We start from the raw sequence: 21282 nt of genomic DNA on the forward strand, positions 1-21282 counted from the left end.
TCTTGAGAATACAAACCCCAATCTTTAGGGAAGCACGTCGGGGCCGTCACCGGTGACTAAAATAAGGTGCAGAAGTAATACAGGCTGACGGGAGGGGACAAGTGTCCTTGGAGCAGAGTGTTGTGCCCTAGGGCCAGTCGTCCTCTCCTGGAGAAGAGGGGGGGAGGATGGAGTGATCGAATTCCCCCAAATTTAAGCTGCGGGGGGGGAGACGGACGACAACGAAACGCCCTCCGTCCCGCCTTGTAGGTAAAACTGCATCTCTAAAAGAAGGAGAGGCGTGGGGTCAATTTGCTAAACAGTAGTCATGAAAATAAAATCAAGCAGTACAGTCAGAAACTCCTAACTCATCCTGCAAGGTAAAACGTGTTTCTGGCAGGGGCGAAGAATCTTTTCTCCTCCGATTTCTTCGCCCTTCGCTTTGGGCGCAGCTCCTGCCCAGGCTGCCGTCGGGCAGCGGGGCTGGGTGCTCTTCCATCCCCAGCATTTTGGGTGCTTTTTAGGCTGAAATGTGTCCCTAATGGCCTTTTCTGAAAAAAAAGCTTACTCTCCTTCAAGGCCTTAATTCCTCCGCAGCAAACAGCGGGGCAGGGAGGTGCCGGTCCATCCTGTGAGGTCACTGCCACTGGGATGCGGCAGGAGGAACCCGAGGTTTCTGGAGTAATTAGCGCCCACAGGTTGCCACATTCATTTCTGAGTCGTCGCTTGGTCTTTACGCGGAGGTAAAAAAAAAGAGTTGGAGGTACCATAGAAGTCTCCTGCCTGATCTCATCCCTCCCGCTCCTGATTTTTGGCGCTGCAGAAGGAGCTCAACCACCTTCTTCAGATGTTTTCCCAACCCTATGGCACTGACATTCTCTTTCCCAGAGTTTTGGTGGACCGGTCTTGGTCTGGATGAGATGGTTACGGGAAGTACGTGCTTCGAGGAGGAAGATTTAAGAGCGCTGGTACAAAATAGCTGGCGAGGCCACGACCATCCGGGGAAAGTGATCCCAAAGGTGGATCCAGCAGGAAAGTCAGGTCCTTTTCTCCAGGCAGCCCTGCAGGTGGGATGTGCAAGTGAGGTCATTCCTCTCTGGAAAGAGATGCCGATACAGAACGAGTCCGGGAGGCAGCGAGACTGATAAAAAGAGCAAATAGACATGAGAGCGAGGGAAAGTTGAAGGAGGGTTTGTTTAGTCTGAAGGAGGAGAAGATAAGTGGCCTCTGTGCGTGTGTGTGAAGGGCTGCTTGGAAAAACCAGGAGAAATTAGGTGAAAACACACCTCAGTGATTGGTGGATCAGACATGGGAAGAGGAGGAGGTGGTACCATTCCTTGGCCAGAGGTTGGACAGACACCTGGGACCACCACATCCAACCCTGAGGCATTCCCGAGTTCCTTCCAAGCTGGGGATGAACGGTTGGGTTGGCCCACAACTCTTTTCTCCCCAGCCTTTGGTAAGCATGGCCCCCAGCAGGCAGGTCGACATCCATCGGGTTTCAAGACCTTTTTCTGATGGACTGGTCTTACTGGGCCCTGCACTCAGGGTTGGGCTCCTGTTAACAAGGATCCCTGTTGAGATCCCTCCTCGGGTCATCCATCCCCAGAGGGTGTTGGGAATGGGGAGGTGGGTCCTGCCTCCAGCCAGCGGGAAGGAGCTGGTGAAGCCATCACATTTCCATCAGTAGAGGGGCTCCAGAGGTTGCAGCACACTTTGGCAAGAGCAGGCAGCAAGCTGGACCTCGGGATGATCCCAAGGGAGACGTCCTCCAGGAACCATCTCCCACTGTCACCAGGCATGAGGGGAGCGCTGGAGGTGGCTGGAGAGGAGGGGAGGTAAATTCCGGAGATCTGGAATTTAAGTCTAATAAAATGTTGATGAACTTTCCGGAAAGCAGCTTTCGGCTTTTAGAAGCTGCGACAGAGGGGAGTGAAGAGCATCGCAGAACCGGCTGCAGTCAGCAGCGCTGAGGCAGCCCACCTCAGGAGGGAGAGACTGCCCATCATGAACAGTGCAGCCGAGAAAAAGAAGCCAGGATTTGGTGGGGAAAAAAAAAAACCCAAAAAATCACCCCACCAATTCAGGATTTGGTGGTTCTTCTGTACTTTGCAAGCCACAGGGGAAAGGTTTTGCTCACCGCTTGCTTGGAGATGAGTGGAAATCTTCTAAATACAAACAGAATTTCAGAAGCTTTCAGGTCATCAACCCTTAAAACTTGGGAAGGTAACTAGCATGGTCGGGTAGTTGAATTAATAACTGGCTCTCCGTTAATTACACCCCTACAGGGGCTAAGCACAACTGAAAAAATAACTCATAAGTTTTTAACGATGGACAGAGACCGTCAGTAGTGATGCGCCATCAGCTCCTTCCCAACAGCCTCAACGTTTTGCTTGCTCAGGTAGGGATGCGCTGAAGGTAGGGACGTCTTGGAGGACCAAGGTGACCAAGCACAGGCCAGGCGCCAGAGACGGACATCCAAGTGAGCCCTACGGAGCCATATCCATCAGGAAAAAGAAAAAAAAAAAATAAAATCAGCTCCTCTTGGCTCTGTTGGAGCAGGAGCGCCTGCCTTTCACGCGATTGATTTGCTGGCACCCAAACGGGAACCACGAAATAAATTGCTCAAACCCGAGCTCAGGAGCTGCTGGGGGAAAACCCGATTTTTAGGAACTCGGGAGGCTCAGCAGGGAGGTGGGAAGCAGCTGCGTCGCTTGTGCCGGGGATGCCAGGGCAGTCACAGCCCCTCGTTCCCCGTTCCCTTCAGTGCCGCACTGGCCCCAGACGCTTTTAAATCCCAGTTGCAAGTTTATTTGTATTTGAAAGCCACCTTTAATAATGTTCTTTTTCCGAATATACCAAAACCACGACTACCCCTGATGATATCAACCCTCCCTCCAGCTATGTCACCCCTTCTTGGGGACCCCCTCAGGGGCCGTGCAGGGACCGGAGCATCTCTCACGCTGGGAGAGGCACAAACCCACCGGGAGGAGACTCCACCTGCACGCGGTGGGGAAGAGACCAGCAGCCAAACGGCACAAACATCGCCCGGTTTCCTTTTTCCCCAACCACCACCACGTGCTTTTAAAGTGTTTTTTTTTTTTTTTTTTTTTTTTTTTTTGTTTTCCTCCTCGGGAAAGGGGGCGCGAAAAAAATCCCACACCCACCCCAGCGTATGTTGCTTCGCCAGCCGCGGCGGCAGAGGATGCTCCCCTGCCGCATTGAGGGGGGAGGGGGGGGGTTTCAGGGTACCGAACCCCTCCCCTGCGATGGATTTCTGCGTTAACACGCTGGCAGAGCGTCCAGCAGTGATTCAGATCATCGCATACCACAGCAATCCGTCACTCCCGCGGTAACGGGGCAACATGACACACGCCGGGGTGGGGGGTGGGAGCATCCGACCAGGGGCTCTTTCTGGACCGCTGAGCGTTTGGGAGTGATTCAGCGGCAGGAAACACCCAGACAAAAAAGACTCTCCCCCACTGTAAGGTAGCGCCGACGCTTTCCCAAACTCTAGAGACAGCTTTAAGGTGGATTTTAGGGTGCAGCTGGGCATGCCGCCTCCCGCCGACACAACACCCCCGTCTCCTTTTGTACCCTTTGCGGATAAAAAGCACGCTGTCACCCGCGGGTCTCAGCCTGACCACAAGTAGCGGGTACCAGCGTGTGGGGAAGGGGGTGGGAGGATGCTCTTCTGGCAGCAAGAGTGCTGTCAGACAAACTCATCCGCCAGGAACCGCACCAGGAGTTGCGAAATCCCGATTTTGCTAAAACATAAAGACGCTTACGGAAGGAACACGCATTCTCGACTCCGCGTTTGTCAACCCCTACCGAGTGATTCAAAAGGAAGGCCAAGACCGTGACTAAGAAAATGCGGTCAAAAGAACGATGAGACCGCCCGCTCTGCGGAGGAGAAAGGTCAGCTCTGCCATCCCTGGGAACGGCCCCGCACGCGTCCACAAAGGGGAACAGCAGCCCCGGAACGCTCACACTGGGCGCGGGGATTGGGGATGCTCAGTCTTTCCTCAGTCTCTCACTTCGTGCCATCACATGTAATTTGCCAAACTTTGCTCCCGAGAGCAAAGGGGGAAATGCATTTTTTTTTTCCCCTACATCAGTAGAGAACACAATTTTTTTGAGTCCCTGAAATGAGTGTACCAGTATTTCTACATAAAAAATAAATATTCTCACCGTAAACTGATACGGAAAAGCTCAATGAATCTTTCCTCCAACCTAATATTAAAAAAATAATTAGATTGTAGATCCAACTGCATAGATTTACTAGGCAAGTATGACAAGTACACCATGTGGTGTTTACCCCAGAACTTTCAAATTGGATAAATAACTCGACAGCTGAAAACCAAACCGAATGATTCTGTGCAGATTTTAAAAATGAGGAACTGACTTCAGAAGCACTTAATGAAAAGGCTTAAGCACAGTTCAGCCTTCGCGGGACAGCAAATGACCAGTTGTTCCTGAAAGAAATGGGATGTAGCTCAAGGGTATGCCAGCACTCGCCCTGAGATTACCTCTGGTTTTTTGGTTAGGCTGACAGGACTATTTCTGTAGTTCCCACTAAATAAAAATTTGGGGGTAAAACAGGCTTACCACTTAAATCCCAAGCTGCGGTGGCTTTGGTGGCACATCTCTTTACAGCCAAGTGCCAGCGCAGCAGCTCATAAAGTCTCTAACGAAAGGGACGGCTCCTGATCATTCATCCTCCGCTGCAAGCTCTTGGAAGTGTCTGTAGGAAAACCTTCAGCTCAGTAGGACTTAAGAGAACCAAAGCAGGACAACCGTGAGATGGTGCTCAGAAAGGAAAAACAGCCTTATGGTACCACATAAACCCACGGCTCCCCAACCTGTGAAACACTGCATGTCATCCTGCTCCTTCCTTCCACCCCCCCTCTGAAAGAACATACAGCAGAATCGGAAATTATTCTAGTTAAGAGTAAAATTACCGAGAACCTCCATACAAAGATGTAACTAGATCTGAAACCCACAGTAAAACCCGATGATGGAGGAGAAGGGGCACAGAAATGCATGGAGAACAGTTGTCTGTCCCATTCCCATCCAGGAAAATATCATCACATAAAGGTCAACAGGGTCCTGTAACTGCTCTTAGTCCATGAAAAAAATGTGGAAATTGCTGTACAGGAGAAAAAAAACCACAGGAAGTTGTGTTCAAAAGCCGAGAGAACAGCAGCAGGTGTAGCCTAGCATCTCACCGCTCTTGTTTTCTACGTCCTCTATGCTCGGTCACCATTGGAGCTGGGGCATGAGGCCGAGGGAGGTTCTAGACTGACAGAAGCACTGTCAAATCATGCAGAGAATTTTCCTCTAAGTGTATGAAGTTCAGGAATCTGAGCAGGCAAAATGGTACTGTACCGGTAGGAAAGCAGCGTTTGAGAGTTACACTGTGTTTTAGCCGCGTATGCAGCTAAAGATGTACCCTTTACAAGAAAGGACAATCATCAGCAAAGAAATAAGAAGAATCAAAGCAGCCTAAACGTTATTTCACTGCCTTCTCTAAGTGTACGGTTACCTACATCCACACAAGCCCTCTCCTTATTTAAAGGTCAACATGTTACAGGCGATAATCTGCCAACAGCTCACCCACCTCAAAGCTCATCAGCATTATCGAGAGTTTACCGCCTCTCTCGCTCCACGCGTACGGTGCTGCTCAATGAGGTTTCTTCCTCCTGCCGCTGTACAATTTGCACACGGACTTCTCCACGCACCGGGTTTACACACCTGAAGGTGTTACATTTAGAGAACAACTGCCCAGCAACACAGAATTAGGATTAATTTTACTTCTGGGCTTTAAACATTACGCCAGAACACATCGCACGAGTGTTGCGGTCTCTTTTCAACCCATAACTTATACTCAGCAAAAGTAAGTAGGAAGAGAAAAACCAAACTTCTTTTTATTTTATTTTTTTTTTTTTTTTACTTTTTGAAAGCATTTTACACAGGTTTTGATCTTCAGAATACCTTGGAATCAGTAGAAAAAACTAACTGAACAGTTTGTCTTTACAATAGAAACCTTTCAGGAGTCAAAATTGGAGACTAAAAAAATACATGCAAAACATACTCCTTTCCAAACACAACTTGAAACAAAGCACCAAACTACACAAATATGCAGAATGAAACAGCATTTAACATCACAGAAGTAGTCTTCATAAAAGGTGTAAAAGTCACCTATTCACTAGGCACTGTTCACTTGTTTAAACAGAAGAGACAATAAAAAATATTGTCCACGAACTTGCAATTTCAACTCAAAGGCTGTAGCTAGGAATTCCTCTACGTGTCATGCTTCAATAGCGACCTGAAAGAAAAAAAAAACCCAAACAATACACACACTATTAGACTTCTTATTAGACTCAGATTTTGATGAGTTCTGTCTAAATTTACTGCCACCCCTCAACTCTGTATTGAATTTGAGAGCCTTGTGCCTCATCTCTGATGAAGTCCAGCAGTCGGTACAACTGCCAGTGTAGAAACCCCCCAATTCCCGTCACATGCCCGGCACCGCCGTTTCGGCGCACAAGGAGAATTCGCAGTGTGACTGCTCCCTGCTTCTCAGTAAAAGCGGTTACACTTGTTTTCCTTCGGACACAAAGGGTAAACACGAGAACACAACCTATTCATTCACTCCCTTACAAAGGCAATACGCCAGGAATGCTATTGTGGTTTACTAACTGGCTGCCATCAAAATGCAGCTTTATCTTCCATGCAAATAAGTATGGAAAAAATTTAAAAAAAAAAGCACTATTTGGACGTCAGGTGAAGTTAGCTTCCTCTTTAGCAAATTACACTGGGAAATTTAGTTTCAGCATTAGAAGGCGTGAGGCTTGGGAATTTGGCCTCGCTGTCCTAGAGGTACCCAAACTGTCGGCATACTACAAACTCCTGTTTTCAAAGCGTTTTGGAGAAAGAAACTGCACCTCTGACTTTTTTTTTTTTTTTTCTTCTTCTCCCAACAAGTGGTATTACCTAGTTTACTTTTTTGCAAACTAAATATTTGCTCTGTCCTCAAAGTTACCAGTTGCTCACTGAAACATTAAAGGGACTGTGGTTAAAAAAAAAAAATAATAAAAATAACCACAGTGAAGTCGAATAGTCTTTATGGATGCAAAACCACAAAGGAAGAAGTTCAGGCAAAGCGGAAATTTGCTTTTGATATACGAGCTCTACGGCTACTTACGAGGTGAATAGGATCGAGATCTGGATCGAGATCTGTAGCCCCCTCGGCTGTAATATGGGGATGGCGATCTCCTCCTGTGAAAGATGGCAACAGAAACAATCCCTTCGTTAATGCCCGTGGCAGATGAGTGGCAGCAGCTTTACGTGGATACCTCTAACCCGATCAAGCAGCGTACAGAAGAGCGTACTTGGGAAAGCTAACGAGCACATAAATACCTGATCACCGTATCTACCGGCTAACAAAGCAAAGATTTGAATTGTCTTAATACTCTTTTTATTACCGGGTCATAGTAGTATTACTTTGGACCAATAAAAGAAATATAAGCTCTCTTGCATTCACAATTTGGCTGCCTGCAGCTTCAGAGTTTCAAGCCGAGAGCACCCCAAACATGCAGTGTAAGCCACATCGCGCACCTTCACTTTGAATCTAAATTATCTGTTCCGAGGTGAAGCGTTGATTTGAGTAGCAGTCACTGCTACAACCATCCCCACCCCCAAGCCCCTCCAACCCAGGCACTCGCCAGTTTTGCATTTCCTTGCCTAATTCCACTAATCCCCCAATAATAAAAAAAAACCCAAAAACAACCAAACACACCCAAACATTCAGGACATTGACTTCTCGGCATAAGTCACAGTTTTCCCTGTGCAAAGCTGCACTAGCTGTCCCTATACTAATCTCAGCCCTTTACATGGCAATGAGGGAACCTCTGAAGTGAACTGCACTGCTTGCTAAAGCGCCGCAAGCGCTCAGCATCCACCCAGCTTCTATTAATGTGTTTAAAGATATCCTAGACATGATTCAGAGAATATTAAAAAAATTTCTCCTGCAAGATTATTTCCACTGTCGACCAGACACTGAGAGTTTTCCTATCATACCTGTAAAACTGATCCCTGTCTTGAACAGCTCTCCATCCTCCTCCACCGCCGCCACCACCTCCTCTGTGAATACAAAAGCAGAATGACATTTGAAAATTTTAAAAATAAACAAAAAGTTCACTGTACAAGCAAGAAGCATCATCAAGCATAGGAAAATGATGTGAAGACAAGAACATGTTGATTCCTACACTGGATAATGTTTAATTACTTCATTACCTTCATTTTTATTCCTGGAATGAGCTGGTTAAACTTGGTGTCAAGGAGCAGTTAAAGAGGACTCACGTTCCAGCTGACCAATATTGGATTTTACAGTATCATACGCGCCAACAAGGAACATTTTAAGATTAGCACACCCTCTGCTTCTAAGACTATTTCTATTCTCAGATGCTTACCCACTTCAGGCAATCAACTTTGTATTTTTATTTATTTTATTTTTTTTTTTTTTTTAAAGTAGCAATTTCCTGTCCTGAGGAAAAATCGGATTCCAAGGTGGAGGCAGAGAGAAAACCCCACTCTCTTACATTTTAACACTTCACAATCATGTTTAAACAAGGGCGTTTAAGAACTGAGGTACAACTTCTCCTTATAGGGAAGCTGCCTAGAACTGAAACAATACAGTATGGTATTTAACAATATTAAGTGGTTGGGCCGGTACCTCCCCAGATTTAGATACGGTAAAACATTATCAGGAGGAGACTCAATCAGAGTTTGGATTATGGAACAGTCGCTGCTGCAGATGTCTCACAGCAGCTCAAAAAGGCCGTAAATCATATGAAGAGAGAACATATGAACAAAGAACCCCCAAACACCACACCACACTTTCAATCAGCAGGCCTCCTTTTTTTATTTTGTTTTTCTTTAAAATCTTCTCGCTTTGGTAGATAGCCACTGTGCAAGTTGGGTTTTTAAGGTCATTCTTCAGTTTACAGATACTTTTCCAGCCAAGATATAAGCCTCCCACAGCAATGCGGAGAAATCAAAAAGTTTTAACATGACAATTCCCATTTGAAATTGCATTTCCCTTAAGGCTTCATTGCACAGAGGGCAAGGACGGTAAAGTAATTGTTAGCAATTGATTTTCTAGGGTGGAGTACTACTATGCAATGCTTTACTGCTTTTTCAACAGTTCTAACTTTCCCTTCCCCAAGGAAGGACTCAAAACATACACAACACTCTTCTTTTCTCCCCCTCAAATGAGCAATATCTGCAGGACGAGAAAGTAGGTATCTAACCGGGGCAGACCAGGATATTTTTAAAGTAGCCACACACAAACCATTTGCGCCTTACTTTTCACTCTCTCAATATCTGCTATGAAAAGACATTATAAAGGTTCTGCTGTGAGCTTTAAAACATTGGGGTGTGGGGTTTCTGTGGGGTGTCTCCCCCACCCCCCTTTTTTTTAAGATAGGAAATGGAAGTCACCCTTGCTGAATTGTCAATATTTTGAGTATTTTCCACCCTGAAAGCCCTAGTTCACAACAGACACAGGATGGGAGAGCACATAGGAAGGTCAGAACATCTCCCAGCACGTGGCTGTCTCAAAGAGCTGGACCGAAGCACGGCCATGAATTCCAACACACTACACTAACTGAAGCAGTCCATCTTCTCACACCACTTCTTACTTAGTCACTATCACAATCTGCAACTATTCTCGCTAGCGCACACCCAGAACAACTTCTGATAATGTTTTTAAAAACATCTGAGCCACTGTTCACTATCAGGAATAAAAAAGGTAACACTTCAAGCACTAAAGACTTAAGGTCATGCCGCGATCTAAACAAGGAATAAATTACATTTTAAGAACACACAAGCAACAAACAGATTTCAGGGACAACCAGTACACCTTCACTGACCCTTGATGAGAGAATAAGGAAATCAGTACTCTGAAGAACTGCAAGAATAAAGACCAAACACCGCATTTCTCTGGTCCTTAAGTGCCTTTGCCATTTTGTTTACATCAGAACCCCAATGGAAAGTGGGAGAAGCAAGCTAGAAGCACCACTTAACAGACTGCTTAGCAGGCTACGTTGCGAGTCTTTTTTGTTCCCCAACACTCTGGCAAGCTGCTTCAGTTAATTTACCCACTACGTTTCAGTTAATTACCTTTAGAACATGAAGTGAGACAAGGCTATGTTAACTATCCCAAGCAAGTTTTTGTTCCTCGTGCTCCAAAACAAACTGGAAGTTTGGACAAAGAGCCATCTACCCTACATGAAAGCCTACGTACAAGTGCTGGCAAGGCGAAGGCCAACGCATCTTCACTCCTGTATGCCCAGTATCAACTTCAGATTTTAGCTGCTACAGTTCTCCAAAAACATTCAAAGCTCCTGATGTTTCAAGAAAATGGACTGCCAAGAGGCAGAAGTACACTAATGACTGCTTCCCAGAAATGCAAGCAGAACACTTGTGAAAGTGTGTTCACTGCAACGATGTGGAGCACCTCGATCCCCTCCCTTGTCCACAGCAGCATTTAAGAGCTGTAGAAGCAAGGCACCCGATTTAAGTGACAACAGCAAGGCAGGGAGGGAAGAAACAGACTGGAAGCAATGCCAACAGCCCAGGAAGGATAAAAAAAAAAAAGTGGCTGAAAGCAGTAGGAGAAGAAGGAGGAGACAGCTGCCCTCGGTCACGGACAGTGGCCATACAGCTGTCAGTGTAAGTATAAAGACGGCATTTTCTTCTACACCTAAGAAGCAACAGAGGAGTACACTGAAAGCTAAGATCACAGAGTTTATCATTTCCTTTGTCTTTAAGACGTAATGTGATAATACAATTTTAATTCATCTATTTCCATGAATACATGGTTGTCATCAGGGAACAATCACAGCACCACCCATTGCTGATGCATTTTATCTTTGCAAATCACTTCAGAAATACTTATCTAGAATCCCACAACTACAGGAACTTTTGGTAGTTGCAGACAGAAAAAAAAAAGAACTCGTGTTGAACTTAATAGCATCCCAGAAATTGTGAGGATTTCACAGGGGTTAAGCCTTGTCAGCAGTCTTAACGGAAAATGCACAAGACAAACTTGCTCTAGCACCAAAACCAATTACATACCATGTTTTCAATAGATTTTGTACCACCTTTACCAGTCCTTTGACAATGTGTCTTGCCACCTGAATATTCACCTCCTCCAGCTAATTACTAGGCTGTCGAACACAGAAGTTTAGACTGAAGACAGACAGAAATAGGTGTGAGTCCTAAGTAGAACACACACATCCAACCCAACAGAGTAAGTTGAAAAAGCTTTCTTTATGCAAATATCCAATAGAGAACATGTAATGTACTAATCCCCAATTCCTTATTTTTGGCAACATTTGAGGTACCATAATTATTAGTAGGGGATACTGGTGACCACAAACATCTCACTTTTTTTCTATTACACTATGCTGAAAATATAAATTGGCACGGTAATACCAACTCAAATATTAGATCTGCACCTCTGTTCCCACCATTTCAATGCTAACAGATGAACCAACAAAAGAATACAGAGAGCAGACTTTGTTTTTCAAAACTTGATGCAGATTAAAAAAAAAAACCCAAAACATTATGGACTAACTCATGCCACAGATTAAACACAAAGTATTTCTCAATCTGACCAATCTAATTTGTACTGAGCAGTCATTTTGGTAAAGATTTCACAATAAGATTCCAGAATGAACTATTTTGGCATACATATGTAGGACGAACTGCGTAACACATAGGTAGAAATGTAGATGAGAAAGCATGGTTTAAAAAAATAGTTGGATATTACAAATATTGTCTCACCTGTATGATCTGCTGTAATAGTCACGATCATCATACCCTCTATCGTACCCTCTGTCATAGTAATCTCGTCGTCGTGAGCTGCCACTACAAGCAGTGAAAAAGAATTACATTTAATAAAATATAAAACATTGTTTGCAGTGCTTTTCAGTAGGTGTACAGTCAGTCAAGTATACACCATTTTAACTGGGTTATATTATTGCCTCATGTCCTCACAGTTGAAATGACTGTGAGCACTCCTACTTTCCCATCAGTGCAGGTGGGAACAGAACTACTTAAATAACTGCTTTTTAAAATGCTCGAGCTTTTAAGACAATTACTTTCCTCCTTGGTCTGAAACCTCTTAACCTTTTGGTATTACAGGCACATGAGAAATTCCATTCTGTGACAACTCTTCATTCACTTTTAACTCTCAGAAAGCTCCTTTTGGAAGAACTCTCCCGTTAAAAAAAAACAAACAAATAAACCAAAACAAACCTGCAGTCTCAACACAACACCAACTACATAACCAGTAGCTTAGCTGAAAGTCTTTGGAAAACAATTTATATGCTTGGCAATTTTAAGTCAAAAGTGTTCTCTGTGAATCAGGCAAACTGCGCCACACAGCCGCTCAACTGGTATTTGTTAATTCACTCTTGAAAACTTGAGCTTGCAAGTGACATTAGTATTTGAAGGTACTTAAAATAATTAAGAAGTTGTCAAAAAAAAATCTTACTGTGGGTTTATTTAAACGTTTAGATAGCTCAGGTCTGGGCCGCATAACTAAGGAACCCAGGTTTCTGCTCACTGGAATCCAGGCTGACCCTAGCGCAGTCACAGGCACGTGCTATATAAATTAACTCCTCCTACCCAAACAGCTGCAAAGATAGGCAGATATTAATGGCTGGCTGCATGTAGTTTTTTTTTTTTTTTTAAATTCTGAAGAGCCTTCTTTATCAGTTGAGTTTTTGTAGTTTTCAGAAGCTTTCCCAGATAACCACATCAGTGTTAGCACAGCTCTTGCTAAGGAGAAGGAAAGCCACACAGAATCGGGTCTCTTAGAGGGGATACGGAATAGTTTTTAACAAAACACAATACAACTAATCCTATCCCATACCGGTTTGGAAAAAAAAAAAAACCCACGGAGGTAACTTACTAAGTGGGTCTTCCCATATAGATTCCAGGGGTAGGTGTGTGAGGTCTTTTTGTTATGGAGAAGTCTACCCGGATCCTTCTTCCATCCAGCTCCATTCCATTGGCACGTTCCTTTGCCTAAACAGAGTGATAAAATACAATTAGCTGTAGGTACGAACTTTATTACCAAGTTTCTAACCACTGCTTCACGTATTAAGAGAAGTCCTAAAATGGCTCAGTTAGGATGCATGTCTAAGTTTCCCTTAAGCCTTATATGTAACATTGAACACAAACTGTAAGACATTCTAGGTCAGCTGGATATAAGCTTCAGTGACCACCTTAAGTGTGACTCATTATGGTCCTTTCGGGCTTTTTGTGCAGTATTTCACAATTGTTCAGTACCTCTGTTTCTAGCATGATCAAGAGGAACCCCTGAACGTGCTTATGTAGGGACATGTAACTACTCCAACGCACAACGTGAAGCAAAGCATTTAGAAGTTAACAAAAGAGCACTCTTAAGTCTTTTTTCCTCCAATAAATCTTTGAAACGCACCATAACTTTGAACATAGTAATATCTGAGTCACAACTAAGTAAAAAAAAACCCAAACCATGGGTTTTTTTCTGCCAAGTAGCAGGACCTACATTCAAAGCTCCAACCTAACATGGAAGCCTTCAGTCCAAATTTGGAAAAGTTGACACGAGAGACTTGAAGAAGTGGAATGGATGCAGAATATGAGCCTAATTACAGCCCATAAGCACGCTGCTCTCCAAGGGCTAGCCCCGAGTGTAGGATTCTATACCTCTCAAGTAGAGAATTCCCTGTTCATTCTGTAGCACTTGTAAGCAGAAGTCTTGTAATTTGTTGTATTGACACTGCTTCAATTTACTGAATCTCTTGGGGTTTCTCATGGAGATCTGCAGGAACCAGGAAGCCACGTACAGCCTGGCCTTTTATTTTCAGAAAAGATTTCCCCCCCACCCCTTTCAGACCGAAGCACTAGAAGTCAACAGAATGCACGTTAGCACTCTTGGAGAGAGCTCTGAAATGGCTGTCTGTTCCGCTCTGAACATGCCTGTTATTACATACAAGATCACATGTTGAGTTAGGAAGGAACGCTCATCTCTTAATTAAAACAGAGAGCCTGTGTTTCCATTTTCTTTTCCCTGCTGGCGTAGTTTGCAGTATGGCTGGCTAGCCCAAAGTTTGCTTCTGTGAATTACACAACAGCTCAGCCTGCACAGGGACCAGTATTCACGGACCTCTCACACACAGTAGGTATCTTTTGGATTAAGACACTGACATTTATTAAATATTTTTTAGCCCCCAAGAAGGCAGGGAAGATACTGTGGACTAGTTTGCATTATGATTATTTCATATAGTCAAAAGGCATTAATGTTTTAACACCATTTTAAAGGTGAGCTTCCTCAGGCTATATCCCGTTACAGAATATACACCCCAGCAACCGAGAACACAGCAAACACGCCATACGTTCTGTACCCCAACCTACTTCCTTAGCGTCCTCAACGTTTTCGAAGTAGACAAACGCAAATCCTCTGGAACGCCGAGACTGCTGATCATATACAATGGAAACATCAGCAATTGGACCATACTTGGAGAAAACTTCTCTCAGATCTCTTTCTGTGGTGTACAGACTCAATCCAAACACACCAAGACAACAATTTGGGTCAGGATTTGCCTACAGGAAGGGACAGATAAATAAGGTATTAGAATAAAATTGCTTGTATTTGCAGTACAAGGTTATTTCCCAAGTTGTGACTGTCAAGAGCTTCAAGACAAAACAAGAAGAAGATACTGCTGAGATTCAGGCTGGGTTAACTTGCTAGTAGACACTATTACAATCAAACCTACAGGTACACAAGCCTCCTTTCACAAAAATACTTAGCCAGGGCACTGTACAAATGACATTACAGCACATAATTCCACCCCCACCCTTCACTGCATACATTGGCTCATTGATCATAGCAGGTATACTGACATCAGCCCGTGCTGACAGCACTTCTACAGGCATCTGTTAAAAGACAAATAAATAAGACACCCCCACCCCACAATCCTAAGCAAACTTGTGGAGAGCCACGGCTTCGCAAAAGCCAGATGACAATTAACCTCAACTATATCTTTTAAATAGACTGGAGCTGGAAGCAGAATGTTTTTCTGGAAAACCCCAATGAATTAATTCAGTGATGTCAGGATGTATTCAGGACTACATATGAGTCATCTGCTTTTCTAACAGACATACCCTGTTTCCAATATGACGTCTGCGAGTAGACATGGGTGAATGGCTGTGACTGTGTCGTCGCCGATAATCCCGACTGTAAGACCTACTTCTGGATCTCCTATGAGAGCGGGAACGAGAGCGTGATCTCGTGTAGTGCCTACGGGAACTCCTCCTTGATCTAGATCTGAGAAAAAAAAAAAGAAAAAAGAAAAAAAAGGTACAGTGTTGGGTTTGTTTGGGTTTTTTAACCAGTCAAAAATAGGTCAGATGCTCACAAACAAAAAGCCCCAAAAAACATTTTCTAAAAACCTGCAGTACCACGTGATTCAGCTATAATCAATTTAGTCACTATTCTCAAGGCCTGTGTGCTAAATCTTTGCAATTAGATTACTGTAGATGCTCTCAGAGCATTTCTACTGCAGAACAGGAACCTCAACTTCCATTTCAGTTAGCTTTTAACTTTCCCTAACAAAGCTATCTTGATTTGACACAGTATATGCCTAGAATATTCACAGCATTCAAGTAAAAACAGGTGGGGTGGCTTTCTTATAAAGACTTAACAGAAAAAGGGAACAGGAGTAAATATGACTTAACATAAAGCATACACTTCTGCTTATTCTAGCAGTCAGAACAGCACTGCTTTCAGTGACACTGAAAAGCAAATACACTTTTTACACAGTGCACAACTACAAGCACAAGTCTGGCAAATGCCCCTGAAACAGAGCTTAACACACCTGAAGAAATTAAGCCCTAGTACTTATTTACCTTCTGGTATTTCAACCGTGATTTAACATTAGCTGTTTGTGAATGTTTACATGTTCACACTTCAAGTGTATTTAGGCAAAGGTGTAACTGCTCACTAATTTCAGCCCAGGCCTCCTCAGAACAGTTCCAGAAATGTTTTCTGACAGCACTAGGTCTGTGGAGGTGAGGTCCTGAAACACTTCAATTCCTTCTACTAAACCCTCGGCCCTCCCGACAGACAGCCTTAGCTGAAAAGCTGGGCAGGCACCTAAACTGGAGTATGACACCTGAGCTTCACCTCCTGATGGCAGTCACTGAATAACCTGCATTCCACACACATCTACAAGGAAAATCGCTGCGAGGCTAAGAACCGCAATGAACAGTTTTAATATTCAAAGGCCCTTAGTCATAAAGTGTTAATCTGCAGACTCTTTTTGGTGCTTTAAATCTCCTTCCTCTAGTTTGTGGAAGCCCAGGTAGTAAGTACTGACCAAGACCAAAAGCCACCGTCATTGCACAACCGTGTTTCACGTTAACACCACCACTACGCTGGCGTGAATGAAGCTCTTAACCTGAACTTGTTTTTACTCCTGAGCATTTAACAGCTTTCCACGGTCAGGATTTCTCACTAAGTGTCACCAGACAGCCAAACCGTACCAGATATACTCTGTACATTACGGACCTCCTTAAATTAAAAACAAAAAAAAAAAAAGAAAAAAGCCTTCAACCTCGTCAGAATTGAGCCAGCTAAGTTCTGCCTTCCTCAACTTGAAGCACATATACATGTCCAGGAGAAATGACTTCAGCATGTCGCATTACAACACTTCTATGTATTTAGAAAGAATAACTTATTTTTGGCAACAGAAAGTAAAAAAAAAAAAAAAAACAAAACCCAAACCACCACAAAACCCAAACTTAGGAAACTTAGGAAAGATAGCAAAGAAATAAATAATAATGATAAAGAAAAATAAGTTCAACACATGCATACAGCCACATTTCAACCACTGACATAGGGAAAAAAACCCAAAACTTAAGGCAAACACAGAACTGATGTTCCAGGTTCCAGACCGTATCCATTACACTGAACAAAAGCTGGACACTTCTAAACCAGGCAATCTATTATGTGAGAGAACAAGGCTTATTTTAAACAGGCACTGCTTATATTGATGCCTGAAATGTCACACTGCCATTATTCTCCTTCGCTGCAAAGCCACCACAGCTGAAAATCCTATTCCTTCCTTCAGAATTGTTTAGACTTCACAGAGTCAGCCGGAGATAACAAGCTTGCTATGCTGCTGATGGAAAACTTCAATAAAAGCAGATTTTTAAATCCAGTATATCCACAACCCAACGGATAAATACGCCAGGACACAGATTCGTTCCCAAATCAAAGTTTAATTTATAAAGCTGGTAACTCAAAAATACATTTGCAACAGAAACTATCAAGAAATATTGAGGTTCTGACAAGGTTATTTCTCTAGTGAGAGCCAGAGTTGAAGACCTGCTCATGATCACATCTACACATGTGACAGGACTGAAAACAGGTAAGTATGACAGTTCTAAATATGTGCCTTGACACAATTCTGCCCAAATCCGCTAATGAACACACTGACTCTGCTACATCCTTCCAGTATTTCCAGCCATAGGCATTTTCAAGATAGCTGTTAAATGCTCAGGAAGCCGTGGTAGTCATAAGCTTCTGCTTTTGTTCATCAAAAAGTAAGAAGTTGGTTGCCAGGGTATTATTTAAAGGGTGATTTCTTGTAAGAGTAAACGATTTGCCAGGTTTCTTGTAAATTCTAGATCTTGAATTCGCTTCTTCCAGCATTTTATACAATTTTTGATTGCATTCTTATCATGGTTATTCTGCAAGTGAGAAACACGGTGCTTTAGAGTATGGAATCCCTAGGGGTTATGGATAAGGTGCAGCAGGACATGCTGGGCTAGGTCCTGACTTGACTGCTATTTTAAAATTAAAATGTTTCCCCAAAGCGTTGTGCAGTCTCCATCCTCTGAGATTTTCAAAACACAACTGGATAAAGCCCTGAGAACATGGTCTGAGCCCAGAGCTGACTCTGCCTCGCGCAGGGTGTTGGACCTTCCTGAGCTTTCCTATGCACATCTCACTACCAGCACTTCCAGAGGACACTCCAGTTTCACACTCTGTACGGTGATATTACTCTATGAAGTACTTATTCATTTAATTTGACATACTGTTCTTGCACTACAGGGGTTGCCAAATGCATGATTTGACACTCGTGCCTGTAGTCCACAGAAAAACCAAGCCCATTCCTCTGCTGTCAACGTTTCCCAGGGATTTTCCTTCTCACAAAAGCCTTTCAAACTGATCATTTCGATCCGGCAAGGAGACCTAAACACAGTATTTGATAGTGATTTCTGTCATGGGTGACTGCTAATAGCACAATTATCTTCTAGACTTGTCATCCCTCCTCCAGCCTGACCTTTGGCAAGCCTAATTCATTGCTTATACACATAAAAAGTATACTGTTAACAGCTCAACTGGAAGCTCCACAGCTGAAAGCCACTTTTTTTTTAACCCGAATGCTTAGAAATTAGTAAAGGAACTATCAACACATTCATTTCCGTTGTCAGCACTCAGTTATCTAGACTCTAAAGAAAATAACATCATTCACCAATTTACAGGTTTTGTTCCTTCTCTATTCATTCTTTATTAAATATGTACTTCTTACATGACACACCTGCTAAAGCCAATGTAAAGTGGCCAGCAGTGACGTTTATAGTCTTATTTTTAGACTACCAGCATATTTTATGCCTCTATTATGCCTCTTAACAGTTTCGAGAGGAATTCTGTCACTGCACACAGTTTGTTTAGCAGATGAGTATAGGGCTACAGTGGAAAAGGCATTTTCATAGTGTACATACATAGTGTACTTGTTACGTGGCAACGCAGATGTACAGTAAGCAAAGCTGCTTTCTCCACTTTTTTTTTTTTTTGAGAGCTTGGAAAGCTGTCTAATCTTTAAAGCTTCCCAGCCTGTTAGTTTTCAAATAAAATATACTTTTCAAAAGTCAGACAGATGTCTTGAAATTCATATTTATCTCTACCATTCCCTTTTTCATGGAATATACGGTTAACTACTCCAGAAACATCCTTGCTTCCAGTGAGGAAACGCAATACATTAATGGTACCTAAAATGGAAAATCTGCTGATGAGCGTATTTCTTTTAAGGCACAGAAAAACTAAGACCTAGAGCTCCTAATGCTTCACGCTCAGAAATTAGCCATTATTCTAAGACTTAAAAGGCAGGCCACTTCCAAACCGTCTCAGCAGAGATACAAGCCTACGTAGCCAACCACCTCTTGGAAAAAACTGCAAAAAGATCTAACTCGCTAGTTCAGCTTTTCGAATGCCGAAACCACATGTGCCCCTTTGTATTCACTGTCCACAGATCACCAGTTATGTCTGGAAACAGAACTGGGCTAAACCGGACTTCAGTTCACCCCTGACATCATCATGAGCTGACTTGTGAAGAGGAGGAAGAGGTAAAAGAAGTAAAACTCACCTGGATTCAGACCTGGATCTAGATTTTGACCTGGAACGCCTGGAATCCTCCTTAGATCGAGATCTTGCAGGGGTGTGCCTCCCCGACTTGCCAGACCCATGAGCACTTCCGCTTCTGGAAGCAGAACGGGATTCCTGCACGCAGATATCGAAAGCCTAATTTGTACACAATTTCTCGTTTACCTAAGGTCTGTAAACAAGCTCCAGTGAAATAAATGGTAAAAATTCATATCTATGTGTCCGGGCAGTTGGCATTAGAACTGCCTAGATTTTTAAGAAGGTTTTTTTTTTTTTTTTCCCTGGTAGACACTTCTTTACCCTGCATATACTTTTGCTATTAAACAGATAATGCATGCATGTTTAGCAAAATATACAGGGACACATAAACAGACTAGTAATTACTTAGCGTAGTGCTTTCAGATTCCAGATTACTTCTTATCTTAACTTCATTTTTATTCCTTTTCTTCATTCTTCCGTTTCAAATTCTGACTTCTTTCATCTTCCCCACTTCACACAAATTGCTCAATATTCTACAAGTGGGACTTCTGGTCTGATAATTAGCATGCATTCACTTTCTTTTTTTTCAAATTTCAGCTTCACTTATTCCTGAGCTTCAAATAATTCTCATTTATAAAACTTGTCAAATGGCGACTTCCGCATTTTCCTTCTTCAACATTAACCTTAATAGAAAAAGAACAGGATGAAGAATATTTAAAAACTCCAGGATAAAATCTAGTGCCAAAACTGAAACTAGAAAAAAAATCTTTTGTGGACTTTTACTATATATGCAGTTCAAGAATGGAATCTACCAAATGCCCTACTATTTTATAAACAGATTCAGTCAATTCAGTTTAACTTAGTACTAAGTAACTGAATTCGCTATTTATGCCTGTATTTAATATATTGCAAACGCACGGTGGATCAACTGAATATCTACTAATGATTTCTAGCATTAGGAAACTCAAAATACTTTGCACTGTCAGCCACATACTTAGACAAAAATCAACAAGTGACTTAAGCAAGGTCCCTACTGCGCCAGAGCCGACTAACTGATGTGTTTTTTTGAATGCAGAAAGCATAGGGCGGTCGGTCTTTCGTTCACTTACAATTAGTTACTTTTTAGGGCATTTCTTACAGTTTAGAAGGTCTAGTTTGAAGGTTTATGAGCACACTCACACCTCGTCTGCCTGCACAAGTGTGATTACATACGCAGGTTTTGTGATTCCAAGAGAACCGTAATTTTCCACCGACTGAAAAAGCAATTCTGTGCAACACACTCAAACACTGCTCTGGAATAATACCCCCAATCTACTCTATTATTTACTTATAATCACCTTTAGTAATGACAACCTAATTAGCATTTTCAACACACACACACACACCCCCCCCATCAGTATGATGCTTAACATCAGTCACATGGCTTAAACACTTGGTCTGGACACACTAGAAGCTATTCTTTATCTCAAGATAATAAAGAATAATTAAAATTCAACACAAACAATTCTAAATTTTCTTCAATTCTGATCAGGAACGCTTGCTAACGACACCGGAGTACCAGTTTTGTCTCAAAAATCACTTGGTTTATCTTTGTAACATCTCTTAAACCTGAACACTCAACTTCACAGGCATTCGGTACTAAGCATTCAGAAATTCATTTGCTAACCCAAAATTTAATTGTGCTTTAACCACCACCATACAACTTAAAATAAAGTTTAACTATGTACAATTGCCTACCGCACAATACCGGGGGGGGCGGGGCAGGACACAACTTGCAGGATAAAGCAGATTTTCAATTAATACTAAAAGCAACAGAA

General features: G+C 42.9%; 1 protein-coding gene across 2 annotated transcripts; it reads right to left on the bottom strand.

Annotated features, from left to right (window-relative positions):
* Positions 1-5897: 5897 nt before the first annotated feature.
* Positions 5898-20133, bottom strand: TRA2B (transformer 2 beta homolog (Drosophila)). 2 transcript variants are annotated; one of them, XM_009887350.1, is made up of 8 exons: positions 19470-20133; positions 15202-15364; positions 14452-14640; positions 12965-13080; positions 11833-11916; positions 8062-8124; positions 7187-7260; positions 5898-6307 (listed from the first exon to the last, which is right to left on the bottom strand). In XM_009887350.1, the coding sequence occupies exons 2-8, from the start codon at positions 15232-15234 to the stop codon at positions 6297-6299; spliced, it is 570 nt and encodes a 189-aa protein (XP_009885652.1). In that variant the 5' UTR covers positions 15235-15364; positions 19470-20133; the 3' UTR covers positions 5898-6296. The 2 variants fall into 2 exon arrangements, with proteins under 2 accessions (XP_009885652.1, XP_009885653.1); XM_009887351.1 differs by lacking the exon at positions 5898-6307 and having other exon boundaries at positions 7179-7260.
* Between the last annotated feature and the right edge of the window lie 1149 nt (positions 20134-21282).

Source organism: Charadrius vociferus, unplaced genomic scaffold, assembly GCF_000708025.1.
Source record: "Charadrius vociferus isolate BGI_N301 unplaced genomic scaffold, ASM70802v2 scaffold406, whole genome shotgun sequence".
Classification (NCBI taxonomy): domain Eukaryota; kingdom Metazoa; phylum Chordata; class Aves; order Charadriiformes; family Charadriidae; genus Charadrius; species Charadrius vociferus.

Bases quoted from the DNA above. Each gene is read 5' to 3' on its own strand.
- TRA2B (XM_009887350.1), bottom strand. From the start codon at position 15,234: ATGTCTACTCGCAGACGTCATATTGGAAACAGG. The intron at 13,081-14,451 runs GTAGGTTGGGGT...CACTCTGTTTAG, and splicing joins ACGTTGAGGACGCTAAGGAA to GCAAAGGAACGTGCCAATGG. The intron at 8,125-11,832 runs GTGAGACAATAT...TTGTATTCACAG, and splicing joins TATTACAGCAGATCATACAG to AGGAGGTGGTGGCGGCGGTG.